This window comes from Spinacia oleracea, unplaced genomic scaffold, assembly GCF_020520425.1.
Source record: "Spinacia oleracea cultivar Varoflay unplaced genomic scaffold, BTI_SOV_V1 SOVchr0_037, whole genome shotgun sequence".
Taxonomy (NCBI): Eukaryota; Viridiplantae; Streptophyta; class Magnoliopsida; order Caryophyllales; family Amaranthaceae; genus Spinacia; species Spinacia oleracea.
The window spans coordinates 35851-56368 of record NW_026614365.1 but is presented as its reverse complement, the minus strand read 5'-3'; the positions used below and the strand labels follow the sequence as shown (position 1 = coordinate 56368).

Genomic DNA, 20518 nt, shown 5'->3' with positions numbered 1-20518 from the left:
GGTTGTCGACTTCGAGTTCTTGAGTGGTGGTGTCGATGAGAGCATACCCGGGCCAAGTTTCAGTAAAGAGGTCCTGGCCCGACACTTGAGATAGGTAGATATCTTCAGCATCATCATCCCACACACCGCACACTTCTCTCTCGATTCGATCCATAGGGACCACATCGAGTGGTGCACCTTGAGGTGTAATGTACACCGTAGGATCGAAGTTCTCATTTTCTGGTTGGTCGAGAGAGATGTGACAAGAGCCGAGTGGGCTCTTGTTGTTGTTGGGTTTGCCAACGTTAGGGAGAGGTATCACTTCATCCTCTATCATGTCCTAGATGGTATTCTTTAGGTTCCAGCAGTTTTCAGTGTCATGCCCATTTCCTTGATGGAATTTGCAGTAAGTACCTTGGACCCAATATTTGCTTTTGACAGGAGGGTCACGAGTGGGGCCTATAGGTCTCAACTTTCCTTGATTGGTTAATCTTTCAAAGGGTTGTACCAAAGTCGACCCGAGTGGGGCAAACTTTCGGTCTCGGACCCATCTTCCAGGGCTTCTTCGGGCGGGAGTCTCTTCTACAGCATGGACTTCTTGGGCTTGGGATGTGTTACCCCGATTATAGGCGTTGTTTTTATATGTGGGTTTGCTTTGTATGGTTTTGGCGAGGTCGTCCTCGATCTTTATTCCCACATCATAAACTCTTTTGAAAGTGTCAAGTCCCAGGTACCTAAGGTGTTGTCTGTAAGCCGGGTCCAGGTTGTCAATGAATTTTTGGACCAATTCTGTTTCGGGAGGCCTATTGATTAGCTGGGCCGCCTGGTCCCTCCATCTAGCAAAGTAGGTTGTGAAACCCTCATTTTTCTTTTGGAAGAGAACTTCCAGCTCGCGCATGGTGACTTGGAAATCCATGTTCGACGAGTATTGCTTGATGAAGACATTGACAAAGTCTTCCCAAGTGGGGAACAGCTTAGGGTCCTGGTGATAGAACCATTTGAGCGGCACAGGTTCCAAGGACAAAGGAAAGGCAGGTAAATACATGGACTTGTCCACGCCTTTCAAGTTCATGGCATTCACAAAGCTCAGTAGATGATCACGGGGATTGTACGTGGCCTTGAACTTTGGTAAGTCAGATGAACTGAACTTTTCTGGTAGTTTGCCAGGAAAAGGTTCAGGATCGAGGGAGAAGTATTTGCTCCTCATGGTTTGCTGTAGGACCATTTTTTCAATCCTCTTCTCGTTATCGAGGTCATTTTTGGCTTGTGCAGCCGCTAAAGCTTCATTTTCCATTTTCAATTGGCCCATAAGTTGGGTCATTTGGACCATCTGGTCTCGCAAATCTTCGATGGACATGTTTGAAGGTGCGAATCGAGGTTGGGGAAGCGGAGATCCTTGGAATGAGGGATGACGGACGGAGCTTGGAGTCACTAAACCTGATGTTGGCGATGTATCTTCGAGACGCACTAACCGTTGATTCCCTGATCGGCACCGAGTGGCAGGACCAGTCCTATGCATAAGATAAGCTAAAGTTTAGGTCCCAAAGTTTCAAGTATTACTTAGTCTAGACTTCGACTCTTCTATTGGTTTTTCACTCTTTCTTTTGTTGGTACACTTTTCAGTTTTTTCTTTTGGTCATTCTTTGGATTTTCGAAACACTTGCTCGTGTGACATTCATAATTATTAGCATGTTCGGTTTTTAGTGCCGAGCATTGTCGTCGTAGGAGGCCTAACAACGACGCAAAGAGTTTATTAATTTTTTACGAGTCGCTTTTGAAATCGAGTGCTTTTCTTACGCCCTCATAGCAATTTTTTTACGAACGTTTTTTTTGTGCTACGTATCTTCCTTTTGCGCGGGCGCCGAGGCTGCTGCGCCTGACCAGAAGGCCAAGCAGCAACTTCAGCGCCCAGCGTAGGGCGTGAGAAATTCTGGCGCCCAGCCAGGGGCGTTGAAAATGCGTCCCTGGCTGGTTCTCATTTTCTGTTTGCGTCTACTTTTGTTTACGCGACTTCGATTTTGCGTGCTTGCCAAATAACGTCCTTTACGCGTTGTGCAGTGTTTGTGGGATTCGTTACAGGCCATCCCGAGCGTCGCTTATTTTTGTGGCGATCATTCGGGTTTGCGGAACACGTATTTCGGTATAACTCTTTGGCAAATTAGTCTATGAATGTTTGGGCAATTTTTAAGGTCGTTGGTTTTCTAAGATAGTTTGTCACACACAATCACATATTTCGCTACACATAACTAACATTCATCATGAGGCGATAATAACATGTCATGTAGTTTATGATAGGCTTCTATGGGTAGTTATTTGCGCCTGGCTTGGTACCGCTTCTATCGTAGATCCAACACATGCCCCGGTCGAGGTAGTGTCTTCAACAGACGAATTTCGCTCAAGAGGCCAACCCGCAAGTGCAAGCCAAGGGGGCATGCAGGCGAGAGGGACCTAATGAGCGAGCGATTGGTTTCGGGATAGGTGTACTACCTGCACAAGTACCGAGTGGGCCACATGCGCGACGTATGCACCCCCCTATTGGCGAAAAAAGGTATCCTTAGTCCCAACTCCCGAGGGAGCCGAGATTCGTTATGCGGTTCTGCCCGTTCACATTAATATGCTGATTTTCAGGTCGTCCCAACTTGATGGGGAAATAAACGCGGGGTAGGATCGTTTCACCCTTCGCCTATTTTGATTACCTACAAGCACGAGTATTTCCTTCACTATCCCCAGTGGAGTCGCCACTGTGAGGGGTCGAAAAAGCGCGAGGCTAATGCGTGACCTCGTCCCTCGTGGGTGTGACGATTCTTTTTATTCAATCAAGTGTAATTGGATTTCCTATGAGTTTACACCCAATTGACTAGTAATATAGGAGTAGCCATTCAGTTTTTAACGACAATGAGAAAAGTTGACAAAACCCGGTTATCGTGACATAAAGGGAGTGCAATTATGTTTGACCACGACGGCCGTAGGTTCCCTTGTGATCCCTGGTGTGGGGATCTCTCAACATACACCCGCAGGGTAGAGATTGAGGGTTCGGGGGACTGTAACTACCGAGAGGAGTACTCGCTCGTCGATAACTCCAGAGGCAGGATATCCTTACTAGCTCAGCATAAATAATTGAAGGGACATGCGTTAACTATTAAACTAATCTGAGTTGATTTTAGGAATATGCAACATGTAATACTATATCGATCGCGATTATCTGATTTAGATTGCATTAAGGGACCTAGCATGATAATCCAATTTCCCAAAAATATTATATTTATTAAGCGTGATAGAACAATCAGATTTAGTTAGTTTAACAGTTCATAAAAAGGGCGTGGAAAGCAATTAAATTATAGAAAAGGGACACATTACGACGCACCCTTGAGAGGTGCGTCACAGTTCTCAGAAAACTAACCACTTTGACTTTTCTATTTCTCCTTTTTATTTAACGAATCTCAAATTATGGGACTGGATACGTTCTGTTCGATTTATGGATCGATTGCGACAGAACGCGTGAACAATTTCGCAGCGTGAGGCTTAGGCTAGGGGTTGGAGTCAATACTCAGAATATGAATTGTGTGTTCTGATTTCACGTCGAACTTGGGCTATATTTATAGAAAAGAGTTTGTGGAAAGATAGAATTGTAGAGCTCTAATCCACAAAGAATTTGGAAAAAACACGTACCCAGGTAATTCCAGCGCCCAGGCCTGGGCGCCGAAGAGTTCGGTGCCCAGAGCCAGGCGTTGAAAATAGGGCCTGGGCTGTTTTCTTAGTCAGATTCGGATTCCTGAAATCCGTAGTGTTTGAGACTTAATCGAGTCTTTTAGTGCGTATCAATTTCATGACGGAATGCGTCTGGGCCCGTTACGAACTCTAGGCTCGTTAGGATTTTAATTAATACGTAACTCTTATTTCCGAATCATATTAGGAATAGGATTCTCGCAGTTTTTTATCTCATTTAGGATTTATGTTGGAGTGCAACACCTAATTCTCACAGGTTTCTATCTTTTATGACTTGCCACTTTTAGAAGCTACCCTTTACGGTAGTTACTATTTTTAGCAGGTTTCTATAAATAGCAGGTTTCGGGTGAAATGAAGAGGGGAATTGAGATTCGTTATTTTATAGGAGATGCGTTGTCAAGTGGAGATTTATATTTTCATCATCGAACCTTCCCTTTCGGGAATGGGGACAAAAGTAGGTGTCTACAGTAACCTTCCTTGAGCAAAAAGTCTTTTCTTGTTCACATGTGGTAGATCATAATTATTTGAACCCTTGGCTTTTAGTATTTCATTCATCACATATTGGTATGATAACCAAACATTTCCAAGTGTTCTTGCCTCTAACTCATAATAAGCTTGGTTAACTGCATCCAACATGTCATCAACATCCTTTGACATTTTCTTGTGCATTAAACTTTGAATACTTTTGAAAAAACCCAAGTCTAATATGTTCAAGTCCGGACTGTTTGGTGGTTGTTGGACTAGAATGAAAGTGAAGTCACCTTGTTGATGTGCTTGTTGCCATATAGCATCAGATTGAGTGATGTGTGTTCTTGCATTGTCTTGTTGTATGAATATTGTTTTTGGCCCTTCACTTGGAGGCCATTTTTGCATGATTTCTGGAACAATTTGATTGATGAGCATGTCCCTTGTCTCTTCTTTTCTGACTGATTCAACTACTTTAGTCACCATTGTCCCCTTATCTCTATTTTTTGAATTCCTCTTTGCTGCTTCTTGATAAGTGAATGGAAAGATCCCCAATTTGCCATCAAATGTGCATTCATCTTGAGCATTGAATCTAGGCCTTGCAACTGCTACTGTGAACATTACCTTTGGTATGAATTTGCTTGACTTTCCCGATCTGTATTTGCCCCTTTAATGCTTCACCAAATACACCCTTTGTGTTTTTTTGCTCAAGTAGAACCACTTTTCATCAATATGCACAAAATTAAACATTGGTTGGTATTGCCTCTTTGTTTGTGGACTATCCCCTTCTAGTAAATCTAGGACCCATTTGACCCTGTGTAGCATGTTGGGGTCTTGCAACCCCGGATGTAGGGGATTTGTGTGTTCCCTAACATCACCCTTTTTTATCATTCTCCAAAGTGTTGTTGCTCCAATATCTAGCATCTCTGCCAAATCCCTAATGCATGTTCTGTCCCCCATGGTTAGGCTTGTGATTGTGTCTTGTTCAACTTGAATGCGTTTCCTGCCAGCATTTTTTTGCCTTTGTTGCCATGTTGTATCTCTGGAATGCCTCTTTTTGTGCCATTGCTTGCTTCCAAATTCTTCTGACTGTTCTTGGATGCACATTGTACATTTGAGCAATATGTTTATATGCTCCATAATATGGTTTGTCTTTGTCCCTTTTGCGATGGTTGTTCAACAACCGCATCAGAATTTGCACCTTTGTGTCACAGCTGAGCCTTGGCTTCTTCTTGCGTTGATGATCCCGTATTCCTACATGTTGCTGAAAATTGTGTTGATGCTGCTCTGGTGTCTCATTGAGATCAAATGGAAAAACTATGTGTTCCATGTCCCCTGTTTCTTCTGCTGCTTCATTCAAGTCGAAAAAAGTCCCCTCCTCGTCAATGTGGTCACCATCATCATCTGATTCTAGTATCCACGCATCATTATGTAGACACCTACTTTTGTCCCCATTCCCGAAAGGGAAGGTTCGATGATGAAAACATAAATCTCCACTTGACAACGCATCTCCTATAAAATAACGAATCTCATTACCCCTTTTCATTTCACCCGAAACCTGCTATTTATAGAAACCTGCTATTTATGGAAACCTGCTAAAAATAGTAGCTGCCGTAATGGGCAGTTGTTAAAAGTGGCAAGTCATAAAAGATAGAAACCTGTCAGAATTAGGTGTTGCACTTCAACATAAATCCTAAATGAGATAGAAAACTGCAAGAATCCTATTCCTAATATGATTCGGAAATAAGAGTTACGTATTAATTAAAATCCTAACGAGCCTAGAGTTCGTAACGGGCCCAGACGCATTCCGTCATAAAATTAATACGCACTAAAAGACTCGATTAAGTCTCATACGCTCCGGATTCTAGGAGTCCGAATCTGACAAAGAACTCGGCACAGACATCACTTTCAACGCCCAGAGCTGGGCGCCGAAATCTTTAACGCCCAGCCCTGGGCGTCGAAATTGCATGGATCTCTATTTTCAACGCCCAGCCCTGGGCGCCGAAATCTTTGACGCCCAGAGCTGGGCGCTGAAAATACCTGGTACGTGTTTTTTCCTAATTCTTTGTGGATTAGAACTCTGCAATTCTATCTTTCCACAAACTCTTTCCTATAAATAGACCCCTAAAACCGACGTGAAAGGAACACACAACACACAATTCATATTCTGAGTATTGACTCCAACCCTTAGCCTAAGCCTCTCGCTGCAAAATTGTTCACGCGTTCTGTCGCAATCGATCCATAAATCGAACAGAATGTATCCTATCCCATAATTTAAGATTCGTTAAACAAAAAGGAGAAATAGCAAAGTCAAAGTGGTTAGTTTTCTGAGAACCGTGACGCACCTCTCAAGGGTGCGTCGTAATGTGTCCCTTTTCGATGATTTAATTGCTTTCCTCGCCTTTTTATGAACTGTTAAACTAACTAAATCTGATTGTTCTACCACGCCTAACAAATATAATATTTTTGGGAAATTGGATCATCATGCTAGGTCCCTTAATGCTATTTAAATCAGATAATCGCGATCGATCTAGTATTATATGTTGCATATTGCTAAAATCAACTCAGATTAGTTTAATAGTTAACGCATGTCCCTTCAATTATTTATGCTGAGCTAGTAAGGATATCTTGCCTCTGGAGTTATCGAAGAGCGAGTACTCCTCTCGGTAGTTACAGTCCCCCGAACCCTCAATCTCTACCTTGCGGGTGTATGTTGAGAGATCCCCACACCAGGGATCACAAGGGAACCTACAGCCGTCGTGGTCAAACATAATTGCACTCCCTTTATGTCACGATAACCAGGTTTTGTCGGTTTTTCTCATTGTCGTTAAAAACTGAATGGCGACTCCTATATTACTAGTCAATTGGGTGTAAACTCACAGGAAATCCAATTACACTTGATTGAATAAAAAGAATCGTCACACCCACGAGGGACGAGGTCACGCATTAGCCTCGTGCTTTTTCGACCCCCTCACAGTGGCGACTCCACTGGGGATAGTGAAGGAAATACTCGTGCTTGTAGGTAATCAAAATAGCCGAAGGGTGAAACGATCCTACCCCGCGTTTATTTCCCCATCAAGTTGGGACGACTTGAAAATTAGCATATTAATGTGAACGGGCAGAACCGCATAACGAATCTCGGCTCCCTCGGGAGTTGGGACTAAGGATACCTTTTTTCGCCAATAGGGGGGTGCATATGCCACGCATGTTGTCCACTCGGTACTTGTGCAGGTAGTACACCTATCCCGAACCCAATCGCTCGCTCATTAGGTCCCTCTCGCCTGCATGCCCCCTTGGCTTGCACTTGCGGGTTGGCCTCTTGAGCGAAATTCCTCTGTTGAAGACACTACCTCGACCAGGGCATGTGTTGGATCTACGATAGAAGCTGTACCAAGCCAGGCGCAAATAACTACCCATAGAAGCCTATCATAAACTACATGACATATTATTATTGCCTCATGATGGAATGTTAGTTATGTGTAGCGAAATATATGATTGTGTGTGACAAACTGTCCTAGAAAAACCAACGACCTTAAAAATTGCCCAAACATTCATAAACCAATTGGCCAAAGAGTTATACCAAAATACGTGTTCCGCAAACCCGAACGATCGCCACAAAAATAAGCGACGCTCGGGATGGCCGTAACGAATCCCACAAACGCTGCACAACGCGTAAAGGACGTTATAAGGCAAGCACGCAAAATTAAAGTCGCAAAAACAAAAGTAGACGAAAACTGAAAACGAGAACCAGCCAGGGACGCATTTTCAACGCCCCTGGCTGGGCGCTGAAATTTCTCACGCCCTTCGCTGGGCGCTGAAGTTGCTGCCTGGCCTTTTGGTCAGGCACATCAGCCTCGGTGCCCACGCATGAAGAAAATACGTAGCAAAAAAAAAACTTTTCGTGAAAAAAAATTGCTACGAGGGCATATGAAAAAGCACTCGATTCTAAAAGCGACTAAAAAATAAAAATAAATAACTCTTTGTGTCGTTGTTAGGCCTCCTACGACGACAACGCTCGGCACCAAAACCGAGCATGCTAATTAAAAGACCTTGAATGTCACATGGGAAAAGTATTCAAAAAAAAATAATGTTCAAATGAAGTTTTCAAGAAAAATAATGTTCGAATAAAAAATTAAATCCGAGTCTAGACTAGGCTATGCCAAAGTACAATCTAAATCCTATGTCTTAGTTGTCTTATCCATAGAATCGGTCCTAATGCTTGGTGTCGTTCTGCAAATAAAAAGGTTAAAACATATTGAGTCTCCCTTCCTAACATTTAAATCAATAAGCACCCATATGTAATTGTCGTCCCTTGCTAAGAGTCTACGGCCTCAATACTCTCTCTCACCAATAAAAAAATATATTATAGTATTTGCAAAATGGAAACAGTCACATTCTGAAAAACATTCCCCCATAGTCGCACAAACCCCAAAGTGAACCTAAGGTGTCAATACCGTTAGCAAAAATTAATGGCCCCAAGGCTTATAATCACATTGGGTCACGACTATCATAGTCCTCTCGAGTCACTCGCTCCTTGAAATACTACTAAGTACGGACTAAAAGATTTTCCATGAATGCAACATGACCAACCATGAAAATACCCAAATCGGCATGCCATAAGGCTACCATTGGGGTAAAGCAATACACACTAAGAGAGAAGCCGCACTAATGATTCTAGCCTTGCAAAAAATAAAAATTCTATCTCCCCAATTAACTACCTTGCCAACATTAAGCAAAATGGCGCATGACAAATGAACACTCAAGGGTTAAAATCTGAAGTGTCAACCAACGAAAGTTATGGTCCAATTAGCCTAAGTCTGAGAGTCGCTTGGTCAAGTGTTATAGGCTTACGCCACGTCATTATTTTGAGTCTAGGCCACCTCCTTGTACTCATACACGGGTTATAATCAGAAAGATTAATGAAAGTTCGAATTATTTTCGAACTTCCAATTAAATCCCAGAAACTGGAGTCTGAAAAGAAACAAAAAATTATTTTCGATGTAATTCTTTCGTTAAATTTCAATAAGGTAAAAACAACATTTTGAATCTACGCTATTTGCACCTTTTAAGAAACGACTAAATACTCTTGCAAAGTAGGACAATTTAAAAGGTCCACCCTAGGCCTACTAAAGCTAAAGGTCCACCCTAGGCCCACTAAAATTAAAGGTCCACTATAGGCCTACCAAACGAGGCTCACTCAGTCTCGCCTCGTGACTCAATGACCACAACCATCTACCTTTTAGCCCAAATAAAAAAGATTTTGAAGGATTTATGCTGGGGAGAAATCCCAAGCAAAAAAGAAAAAACAGAAAGAGAAAAGGGAGAGCGAAAAGAGCGAGCCATGAAATACTTAGCCCGTACCTTCCAAGGTTCGGAATTTACCAAGGTGAACGAAGGAAAAGAACTGAGTCAACCAATCCAAATCACGCCACAAAAGCTACATAAAGTTCTATGATGTCTACCCTTTCCAGTCATTATGTTCTTAGACGCCTTCGCTCTGGGGCCCCTGTTCAGCTCATTTAACCCATCCATGTTCTCATCGCCATAACCCAAGAAACCATTACCTCGACTCTTGTTCTCGAACTTATTGTCAACCGCAAACCACGTACGGCCATTGACACGTGCGTCATACCCATTATTTCCAAAACCTGTTCTTACACCACCATTAGCATAATGACCATATAACTTGTGTGGATACATCCTGTTGATATACCCTTGAGCCGTCCCCATACTACTCATTGGCCTTGATTGATGCAAACTCATGACACTAGCTTGAGGCTGCAAATTATGAGTCCTAGCAGATATAATCCTCATGCTTGACCAATACCTATACAACTTATCCCAACTCATTCAACCCATCTTTCAAACCGTCTTGAGTCACGAATATAAAAAAAAAAAAAAGACAAATGAAAAATACAAAAAATGTAAATAATACAAAAGCAAACTTTGCAAAGCACCTCTAAAGTTAGTCTAAAAAGAAAAAGAAGCATTTAGCGCACAAAAAAAAAGATCCGCCCAGAAATCATTTTCAGCGCCCACAGCAGGGCGCCGAAATCTTTGACGCCCCAGCCTGGGCGCCGAATCTCTCTGCTTGCTAAAATTTGTCCAGAAGTGCTCGTCATTTTATCCGCACATACACGGAAAAATAACGAACACTTGGAGGGGTACAACACGTATTCAGATATACGTACCACCAAAAAATACACGTACTCAATCAAAAAAAATATAAAACAAATTTTTGGCTTACGGCAAGGCAGTAGATTGAAACAATAATAAACTTCACTTATTCTACCGTTTCAAATAATATGTTTCCATCTCAGAACATACTTATCGAATTCGGCATTCTAAGAAACCATTTTCTAGGCTAAGAACTACTCAAGACCTGATTCCAAATTAAATCTATTTAAGGCGGATACGTAGGCAATCCATGCATGATTCGGTCCAACCAATTTGCAAAAATGTTAGAGCCTATAGAAAAACAAGAATAAAAAATAGAAGTCCCTTATTGAAATTTAATTACTTGCAACCCAAGTCGAAATTTAAGTCAAAGGAAGAATCCAATTCATCAAGATGCCAAAATTAATAAGCACACATCGAAAAAAAATAAGGGCACGTACCCTTGCCAGAAGGAGCACTCACACTCCTAGGCACTTAGCCAAGACTCAAAAGATCGCTTTGCCTCAATTGAATGGGGGCTAGCGCAAGCGTCCATGACCTCTAAAGTACTCGACTTGACCCTCCCTAAAGCGAACTAACTCACTTAAAGACTTTCTTTCACCACTAGACATAGTTGTTCGCTTAAAGACCTTCTTTCACCACTAGACACGGTCATAATCGCCAACAAGTAGTAAAGGCAGTAAGCCTGCAATAAAGAGGATTGTTCTACGGCATCACCCCATCGTTCCTTCGAACTCAGGGCACCCGTTCATGGTAATTCGAATGCTTGCTAATCCCCTTTGAAAAAAATCAGACATTGTCAATAGGACTTGGCACTTAACCAAGGCTCACCCTACTCAGACATATGACACGGGCATCTAAAATCGAAATCTAAAAGCATCATTAATGGGAAGACATAATGGCAACTGGGGGCTAAAAATTGAAATGAAAGAGCTAGGGAAAGAACTAAGTATACCTTGACCTTTTGTGCAGACATACACCAAGTAAATCTAAGTCAATTCGAAAACGGTTTATATTCCCGCAATTCTGGAAAAGATGGCCCTAAAAGCCTAAAGCATATGCCAAACGGACACAAGTATATCTTGACACCTGCACCCTGGCTTCCAGCAAATTCTTAGACAGCATTCCAAAAATCGTAACAGTATTTTAATTCACTCATGTAATCCTGTACGAACCCTTCTATAAGTCAACCTACTTAGGACACCTCAGATTGTACACAATAGGACTCGGATTTTAAATAATTTCCAAATAATTTTCAAAGACTTCTTCGAACATAATAAAGAGTCGTTGGTTTAATCTAGGTATGCGTTTATCCCGATGTTGCAAGTGAGTCCAAAAGATTTCTAAATATGATTATGGGTAAAGAAAGGCACCTAGCTTTTGGTCAAGGCATACTTCAACATATGACTACCTTTACCATGGCAATGTCGCATAAAACGACATTTACAAGAGAAGTAGCAGATCACTACTTGAACGTACCTCGCACTAAACGAGTCTGGTTCAAACTATTCATGATCCATGTCACCATGAATGCATAAAAACGTATGCAAGGCATTATAGCACCAAGCCAATCCCGTAGCTACAGTTGGAGGCTTGAGAAAAACACTCTAAAAACGCTCGAAATGACGATTTCATCACAAATTCTCGACGCTAATGCTATACATATGTCATAGGGGCACAATCCTAAGCGTCAATCGTGTAAGACAAGCCTTAGAATTGCTACAACCCCTCCCAAATTCTAAGCGCTACTTAGAATATATAAAGTCACCCCACTAACAAGGGTAACTGAAAATCGCGAGTCACCAAAACTCCAATCAAACTACTGCACATAACGCTCGCCCTACAAGCGCCCGTTACACAGTCTACCTCGTTCCAAAGCAAAAGCGAAAGAAAAAAAAATCAAGGATAAGAACTGTCAAAATATACCCAGAAAACATTTTCAACGCCCAGAGCTGGGCGCCAATATCTTTCACGCCCCAGCCTGGGCGCTGAATCTTTCTGCTAGCCATGTTTTTCCCAGATATAAAAATAAGGAAGAAACACCTATGAATCCTCGCATCGAACGAAGTAATAAGCCGTGCAAACCCACGCAGAAAGTGCTACACTTGTTCGAGCACCTGAATGAGGCATGATGAAGTACTCCAATGCAAAAATAATAATGATATCCAACGCCTGGAGGAATGTTCTAAGACACGCTGTTAGGCCACACAAGCCTACGTCGCACCATAAGTTCAACCATCCCACGGTACAAGTCTAAAAAAGAGAACAAGACATATTGCACTAATGCGGGCACGACCAAAGAGCATGTGTAAAAGAGGCAAAGACTACTTATCGCCCAAATTCAAAATGCAAGCCACACGACTTCTACATTAAGGATTAATGGTAGCAAAATATTACCTACCACGAAAGGGATAGCTCGCACCTACACGAGCGGAACCCCAAAGCATCTTTTTCGAAAGAACCTACAAAAATCGTACGCCAAAAGGAAGCATCCCAACATGCATACTTGGGGGCTCCAAGCTACGAAACGAACATAGCAAAATAAAAAAAAACTCGAAGCAAGTGTTTGAACGATCAAGAAGGGCACGATGCTTGAGCCCACTTCATGAATGGGCCTGAACCCTATCAAGCTTCTAAGAAAACTATTCAAAATCAGTCATTGCTCAAAAAAAAATATGATTCAAGCAAACTGATTAATGGACCGTACGCAACGACCATTCTATGAGCGCTCGTTCGCACATACATATCATCATTCTAAGTATCGAACATTCACGAACGCGTTCAAAAGGAAAAATATACAACAACAAGAGCGGTCAAAGTCTTACGCCTTAAGGTATGTTCCTCGGGCCGTATAGACTCGCCCAACTGTTGCAATAACTGTACGCCTTAAAGAGCAACAGTTCCTTAAAATAATCGCCCCAAAGCGACAAGCACCGTAGTCCACCAATCGGCTACGGCTTCTCAAGAAAATCATCACGTTCTAAAAATAAAGAAAAAACAAAAGAGAAGAAAATACATAGAACTTCCAAGTGAAATAAACGAATGAACAAGAGGCCAACTGTGTCATCAAAAGACCAGCCCAAACAACATTTTCAACGCCCCACCTGGGCGTGAATTATTTCAACGCCCAAGCCTGGGCGCCGAAAATGAACCCAGGCTCAAAAAAGGCCCTAACTTCTATTGGGCCCTGCCGCATCCATTTGACTCGAAAATTGCCAATTTCCTTACTGAAAGTTGCACTTCACGACTTTGTCAAGAGTAGCACACCACTACGAAGATCGCTCGCACTTACGAGCACGATCCCAAACACAATCAAGGACATTACAAAATGCGTATCCCCAAAGAACCTTTTTGACAAGAACTGACCGCCAAGCACAAGTACTTGGTGGCTCGAAAGAAAAAAATATATCTCAAAAAAAAGGTATGCAAAGTTAAAACAATATTCCCAGACTACGCTGTACAAAGTCCCGTGTTTGGATAATCTCAAAAAAATAAAACCGGACTACGACCTCAAGACAAAGGTCGCCGTTGATACTTATACATAGTCCCCTAATCAAGGACCCAAGTAGTGGCAAAGTTGAGCCGAAAAGACTAGCTCAAAACCATGAAAAGATGATGGCCACAAGACAATGGTCCGTCTAAGCACGTTGTCAACCCACATTCAAGTTACAACTAAATCCGAGCATCCCTCGAAAGAATTCGCTCTTGCAAGAATGAACAAAAGAAATTCTCAAAAAAAAAAAAATTCACAATGAACAAAAATAGAGACTTGCCCACCTCAATCAGGCAAGGTCGCGCCGCGAACCACGCAAGTTCCAAATCAAGGAAAAAATGAATTCAGGGATGTCCACCCTTAGCGGACAGGGCTCGCCCAACTTCAGCGGGCGGGGTCTGCGTCACTAGCCGCGCAGGTCCTCAGTTTTCCAAAAATGAAAATTTCAAAATTCAAAATGAAACAGGCTTGCCATCTTCAGCCGGCGGGGTCTACGGCACAAACCACGTAGGTCCTCATTTTTCAAAAAATAAACACAAAACAAATTTCAAAATAGATACGTCCACTTCTATCGGACGGGGTGTCCACCCTTAGCGGACAGGTTCGCCATCTTTAGCCGGCGGGGTCTACGTCACAAGCCGCGTAGGTCCTTATTTTCAAATTTCAAAAATAGATTCGTCCACTTCTATCGGACGGGGTGTCCACCCTTAGCGGACAGGCTCGCCATCTTTAGCCGGCGGGGTCTGCGTCACTAACCGCGCAGGACCTTAGTCGCTGCAACGATAACTTTTTCTGGTTTTCTGTTTTTTCCAAAAAAGAACGGTGTGAGTAGCTTTCCTTTTTTCCGAAAATTGGTTTTACGTTTTTTCCAAAAAAGGACGATGTGCTGGATTTTCCTTCGTTTTAAGTCCCATAAAAACAAGGGGGTTTTCTCGTTTAGCTAGCCCTGAAAATGAGAATCTTTAAAAACTTTTTTACCCCGTGATTGGGCTTGGCCAGGCCCAATTACACTTTATAGCTTTGATTTCAAAAACATCTGTAGCTACTCCCAATGACAAAGTGAGGGAGTTTCTATACATCTTTAGATCCTTTCAATGACAAAGTGAGGAAGTTTCTATACTATCCGTTGACTAATCCCAATGACACGTGAGGGATATGTCGACACTTCAAGTGATGACCCTTAAGTCAAATGTTATCACTCGAGTGCTCGTGAGACCCTCGCAAAAACAGGTCACCATGGCTTGTGCGACGCACTCCGTCTAATACTTTGACCATCGTCTTACTCCAAGACTCAGTCAAAGTGGGGGCTAACTGTAGACACCTACTTTTGTCCCCATTCCCGAAAGGGAAGGTTCGATGATAAAAACATAAATCTCCACTTGACAACGCATCTCCTATAAAATAACGAATCTCAATTCCCCTCTTCATTTCACCCGAAACCTGCTATTTATAGAAACCTGCTATTTATGGAAACCTGCTAAAAATAGTAACTGCCGTAATGGGCAGCTGTTACAAGTGGCAAGTCATAAAAGATAGAAACCTGTCAGAATTAGGTGTTGCACTCCAACATAAATCCTAAATGAGATAGAAAACTGCGAGAATCTTATTCCTAATATGATTCGGAAATAAGAGTTACATATTAATTAAAATCCTAACGAGCCTAGAGTTCGTAACGGGCCCAGACGCATTCCGTCATAAAATTAATACGCACTAAAAGACTCGATTAAGTCTCATACGCTCCGGATTCTAGGAATCCGAATCTGACAAAGAACTCGGCCCAGACATCACTTTCAACGCCCAGAGCTGGGCGCCGAAATCTTTAACGCCCAGCCCTGGGCGTCGAAATTGCATGGATCTCTATTTTCAACGCCCAGCCCTGGGCGCCGAAATCTTTGACGCCCAATTCAAACTCTTTCCTATAAATAGACCCCTAAAACCGACGTGAAAGGAACACACAACACACAATTCATATTCTGAGTATTGACTCCAACCCTTAGCCTAAGCCTCTCGCTGCGAAATTGTTCACGCGTTCTGTTGCAATCGATCCATAAATCGAACAGAACGTATCCTGTCCCATAATTTGAGATTCGTTAAACAAAAAGGAGAAATAGCAAAGTCAAAGTGGTTAGTTTTCTGAGAACCGTGACGCACCTCTCAAGGGTGCGTCGTAATGTGTCCCTTTTCGATGATTTAATTGCTTTCCTCGCCCTTTTATGAACTGTTAAACTAACTAAATCTGATTGTTCTACCACGCCTAACAAATATAATATTTTTGGGAAATTGGATCATCATGCTAGGTCCCTTAATGCTATTTAAATCAGATAATCGCGATCGATCTAGTATTATATGTTGCATATTGCTAAAATCAACTCAGATTAGTTTAATAGTTAACGCATGTCCCTTCAATTATTTATGCTGAGCTAGTAAGGATATCCTGCCTCTGGAGTTATCGAAGAGCGAGTACTCCTCTCGGTAGTTACAGTCCCCCGAACCCTCAATCTCTACCTTGCGGGTGTATGTTGAGAGATCCCCACACCAGGGATCACAAGGGAACCTATGGCCGTCGTGGTCAAACATAATTGCACTCCCTTTATGTCACGATAACCGGGTTTTGTCAGTTTTTCTCATTGTCGTTAAAAACTGAATGGCGACTCCTATATTACTAGTCAATTGGGTGTAAACTCACAGGAAATCCAATTACACTTGATTGAATAAAAAGAATCGTCACACCCACGAGGGACGAGGTCACGCATTAGCCTCGTGCTTTTTCGACCCCCTCACAAGATCTTATATTGCTCCCGATTATTAATATTCTGTTTACGTTAAATTGAAGAGGTTGGCTGGTAATTTTCAATTGGAGTCTTTCTAGGCGTTTTTATCGAAAATGACTATAGCTTCTGTCATGTCCTTTTGGAGATGTTAGATTATGTCACATCCACAGGGACATTATGTGTTGTTTGGATGGGATTTGAGTGTGAATACTGATTAGATTTGCTACTAAAAAATGCTTTCCTTCTACTTCTTGTGAGTTCGCTAAACAAACGATTGTCTGATCTAGGAAGAAATAATAGTGTTCCTGTAATAGGTTTGCGATTTAGTGGTCACATACTCACAGACTCAATAGGTTATTTAGTATATATTCAGTTGTTATGCTGCAATTTTGTTTTGTTCTTTTGTTGTGTTGATCAGTTGCTTATTTGGTGATAATGTTGAGTTGCAATTTGCTGCTGTGATCTATAACGTTGCTGAGCAGATACCTAAATGTCTTATCTCTTTCTGCAACACATAATTGAGACACTGACGTGACAAACTAAAATAGAAAAACAACTAATGTATATTTTTTTTCTTATGTAATAATATGTTAGTTGTGCTAAAGGAAGGTAAAGTTGACCAATTGTTGTGTTTACTTTGGTTTCTAACTTCTTAAGCCCATTTCTGGTTCCATTAGTAGTATTTTAACTTAAAGTAAAATCTATAACTATTAGTTGTATTTTATGTCCAATCTTATAGCTAAATGTTATTTTTCGCATGGGCATATTAAAATTACAAGTACTGTCAGAATGCACGAAGGTTTAAATTTATGCATTTTATTTTTAGGAACTTAATTAGTTGTAACTGAAATTACTAGTTATTTAGTCCATAATTAGTGTCTTAGCTATGTTTAAGTTGATGTAGGTTAGTTGAATTGGTCCCGTATTCTACTTCTTTATGCTTCTGTTCCTTTTATTGTATTCTCTAGATCAGACAATTTATATATTTAACTTTTTCCAATTGCTTTTACATTGTACATTACTAATTAGGGGCTGCAAATTTTAAGTTGATGTCTATATTTTGATTGATTATTTACTGAACAGTCTTCTTAAGTCTCTTATTTGTTAATTATGTCTATATCCAACAAATCTATTATTCGTTGCAAAATATTTGTGATCTATAGACTCTTTTTTGTGTGTAATTTAGGCATCGTCGTTGTGGAATATATTTAACAAATGGATCAAAATTGGATGAACTTCCCTAGAGGGTCAGAAGGTTTTAAAGTTGCTTTGAATATTTTTCTTAATGGTTATTTTACAAAGAATGCTATTGGAGGACAAATTTTTTGCCCTTGTAAAAAGTGTTCTAGGCGTTTTTGCCATTCTAGAGACGTCGTTTATGATCATTTGATTGTTGACGGATTCGTAAAGGGATTCAGGGAGTGGGTCGTTCAAAGGGAAGCATCTTCATCTACAAGTAACGATATGTATGGAATTAATGATCAAAATACGTATGATGATATTGATGGTTTATTACATGATACTTTTATTAAGGTGGAAGAAGGTTTAAATGGAGATCAAGGTGTTCCAAGTGAGCCAAATGAGGAGGCTATAAAGTTTTATAAGCTAGTAGAAGAAGGGAAGCAAGAGCTTTATCCGGGTTGTAAAACTTTCTCAATGTTATCCTTCATAATTCGTTTATTTCTCTTCCAGGTCCTTAATGGCTTAAGCAATACGGCCTTTGGGGATCTCTTAGAGTTATTAAAAGAGGTGTTTCCTATGGCTCGACTTCCAAAATCCTATAACGAATCTAAGAATATAATTAAGGACTTGGGTTTTGATTATAAAAAGATACATGCTTGTCCCAACGATTGCATTCTTTACAGGAAAGAGTATGAAGGAGCTGATGTTTGTCCCAAGTGTGAAACATCAAGGTGGAAGTCTAAGAACGTCCCTGCAAAGGTTTTGAGGCATTTTCCTTTGAAGCCTAAACTCCAAAGACTTTTCATGTGTTCTAAAACAGCCGGTTCAATGGTTTGGCATGATAAAGAGCGAACAAAAGATGACAAAATTAGACATCCAGCATATGCACAATCTTGGAAGGACTTTGATGAGACGTATCCTGACTTTAAAATAGAACCAAGAAATGTTCGACTAGCTCTTGCTAGCGATTGATTTAATCCATTTCGAACTATGAGTGTTGCTCATATCACATGGCCTGTTGTGTTGATTAGTTATAACCTTCCACCCTGGTTTTCTATGAAACCTGAATATTTTATGATATCTTTGTTAATTTCGGGCCCTAAGTCTCTTGGAAATGACATAGATGTTTATTTGCGACCGTTGATTGATGAACTGAAGGAATAATGGGAGTATGGGGTTGAAACATATGATGCATTTAAAAAGCAATCATTTCAATTATATTGCATGCTGCTTTAATGGGGACGATAAATGATTTCCCGGCTTACGCTATGTTATCTAGATGGTCTACTAAAGGAAATATGCATGTCCTAATTGTAACCATGATGTGACACCGAAATATTTGCCTCACAGAAAAAAAAATTTGTTATATGGACACCCGTAGGCTTCTTGATGCAAGTTATCCATGGCGAAAGAATAAGAAATCATTTAATGAAGAAACAGAGGATATTAGAGAACTTTGTAAGTGATTTCGGGAAAACAAAGAAAGGTGGAGGAAGTAAAGGTCCATGGAAAAAGAAACCAGCTTTTCTTCAATTGTCATATTGGCCAAATATCAAATGTCGTCATAATCTTGACGTCATGCATATTGAGAAAAATGTTTTTTTGATAATATTTTTGGCTCCTTGTTAGACAATCCAGGAAAGACTAAGGACCACAACAATGCGCGTCTTGATTTAGTGGCCCTTGGGCCTTGTCCTAAAATCACATCTCCACCCTTATCTTTCTGATGATGGCAACCACATGTTATTTCCACCGGCACCTTATACAATGTGTAATGAAGAGAAGGATTTGTTCCTTAAAGTTATTAAAGAAACAAAGTTACCTTCTGGGTATCGAATATAGGGAGATGTGTACAAGTTAAAGAAACAAAGTTTACTGGTCACAAAACTCATGATGCACACGTTGTGCTCCATCACTTGCTTCAGGTTGCTGTTAGAAAAATATTGCCAAAAACTGTAGCAGTACCTTTGATTAGATTGAGTAATTTTTTTTCGAGGTATATGTAGTAAAATTGTCAATCTTAAAGAATTAGACAGGTTAGCATCTGAAGTTGTTGATGTAATTTGTCAATTCGAAATGATATTTCCTCCTGCTTTCTTTGATGTTATGATGCATTTACCCGTTCCTTTAGTAGAGGAAGTCAAATTTGGTGGACCTGTGTAATATCAATGGATGTACTTTATTGAGAGGTATCTTGGTAGGTTGAAGTCATATGTCCGAAATAGGAGTAACCCCGAAGTAAGCATAGCAGAAGGGTATATGATGGAAGAATGCTTGACTTTTATTTCTCGATATTTACTCGAAGGTGTAAGCACTAGACTGGAAAGAAGATGTGCTAGGAATTTCGGGGTGGCTGATGGGGATGAGGAATCATCTATTTTTCCTAAGATAGGATATCCTCCTGGAGGAAAAGGGAAAAGAAAAGGAAAGGGATTTACTTTGGATTTCTAAAGTTTGAAGCAAGCTCATAGATATATCATCTTCAATTGCGGCGATGTTAAAGTGGAAACTTATATCAAGTTAGATGTTATAAATATTTTTTATTTACTTCATTTTTATGTTATACATTTTTTTTTCTTCAAATTTAGAGAACACCAAATTGGGTGAATAGCCAAGGTCGAAAGCGTAGATGGGATACCGCACAAAGTCATAGTAGAGATTTTATTGTTTGGTTTCAGGCAAAGGTTCCAACAGAACAAGTTAGTGGTGAAATTTTTTGGTTGTC

General features: G+C 40.8%; 2 protein-coding genes across 2 annotated transcripts; one reads left to right on the top strand and one right to left on the bottom strand.

Annotated features, from left to right (window-relative positions):
• Nucleotides 1-4167: 4167 nt before the first annotated feature.
• LOC130465008 (uncharacterized) lies at nucleotides 4168-4791 on the bottom strand. Its single transcript, XM_056834094.1, has one exon. The coding sequence runs from the start codon at nucleotides 4789-4791 to the stop codon at nucleotides 4168-4170; it is 624 nt and encodes a 207-aa protein (XP_056690072.1).
• A 13035-nt stretch (nucleotides 4792-17826) lies between these two features.
• LOC110789994 (uncharacterized) lies at nucleotides 17827-18765 on the top strand. Its single transcript, XM_021994724.2, has one exon. It carries the CDS (start codon nucleotides 17827-17829, stop codon nucleotides 18763-18765), a length of 939 nt encoding a protein of 312 aa, XP_021850416.2.
• Nucleotides 18766-20518: the final 1753 nt, after the last annotated feature.

Coding starts and splice junctions, on each gene's coding strand:
- LOC110789994 (XM_021994724.2), top strand. CDS start 17,827: ATGGATCAAAATTGGATGAACTTCCCTAGAGGGTCAGAAGGTTTTAAA.
- LOC130465008 (XM_056834094.1), bottom strand. CDS start 4,791: ATGTTCACAGTAGCAGTTGCAAGGCCTAGATTCAATGCTCAAGATGAA.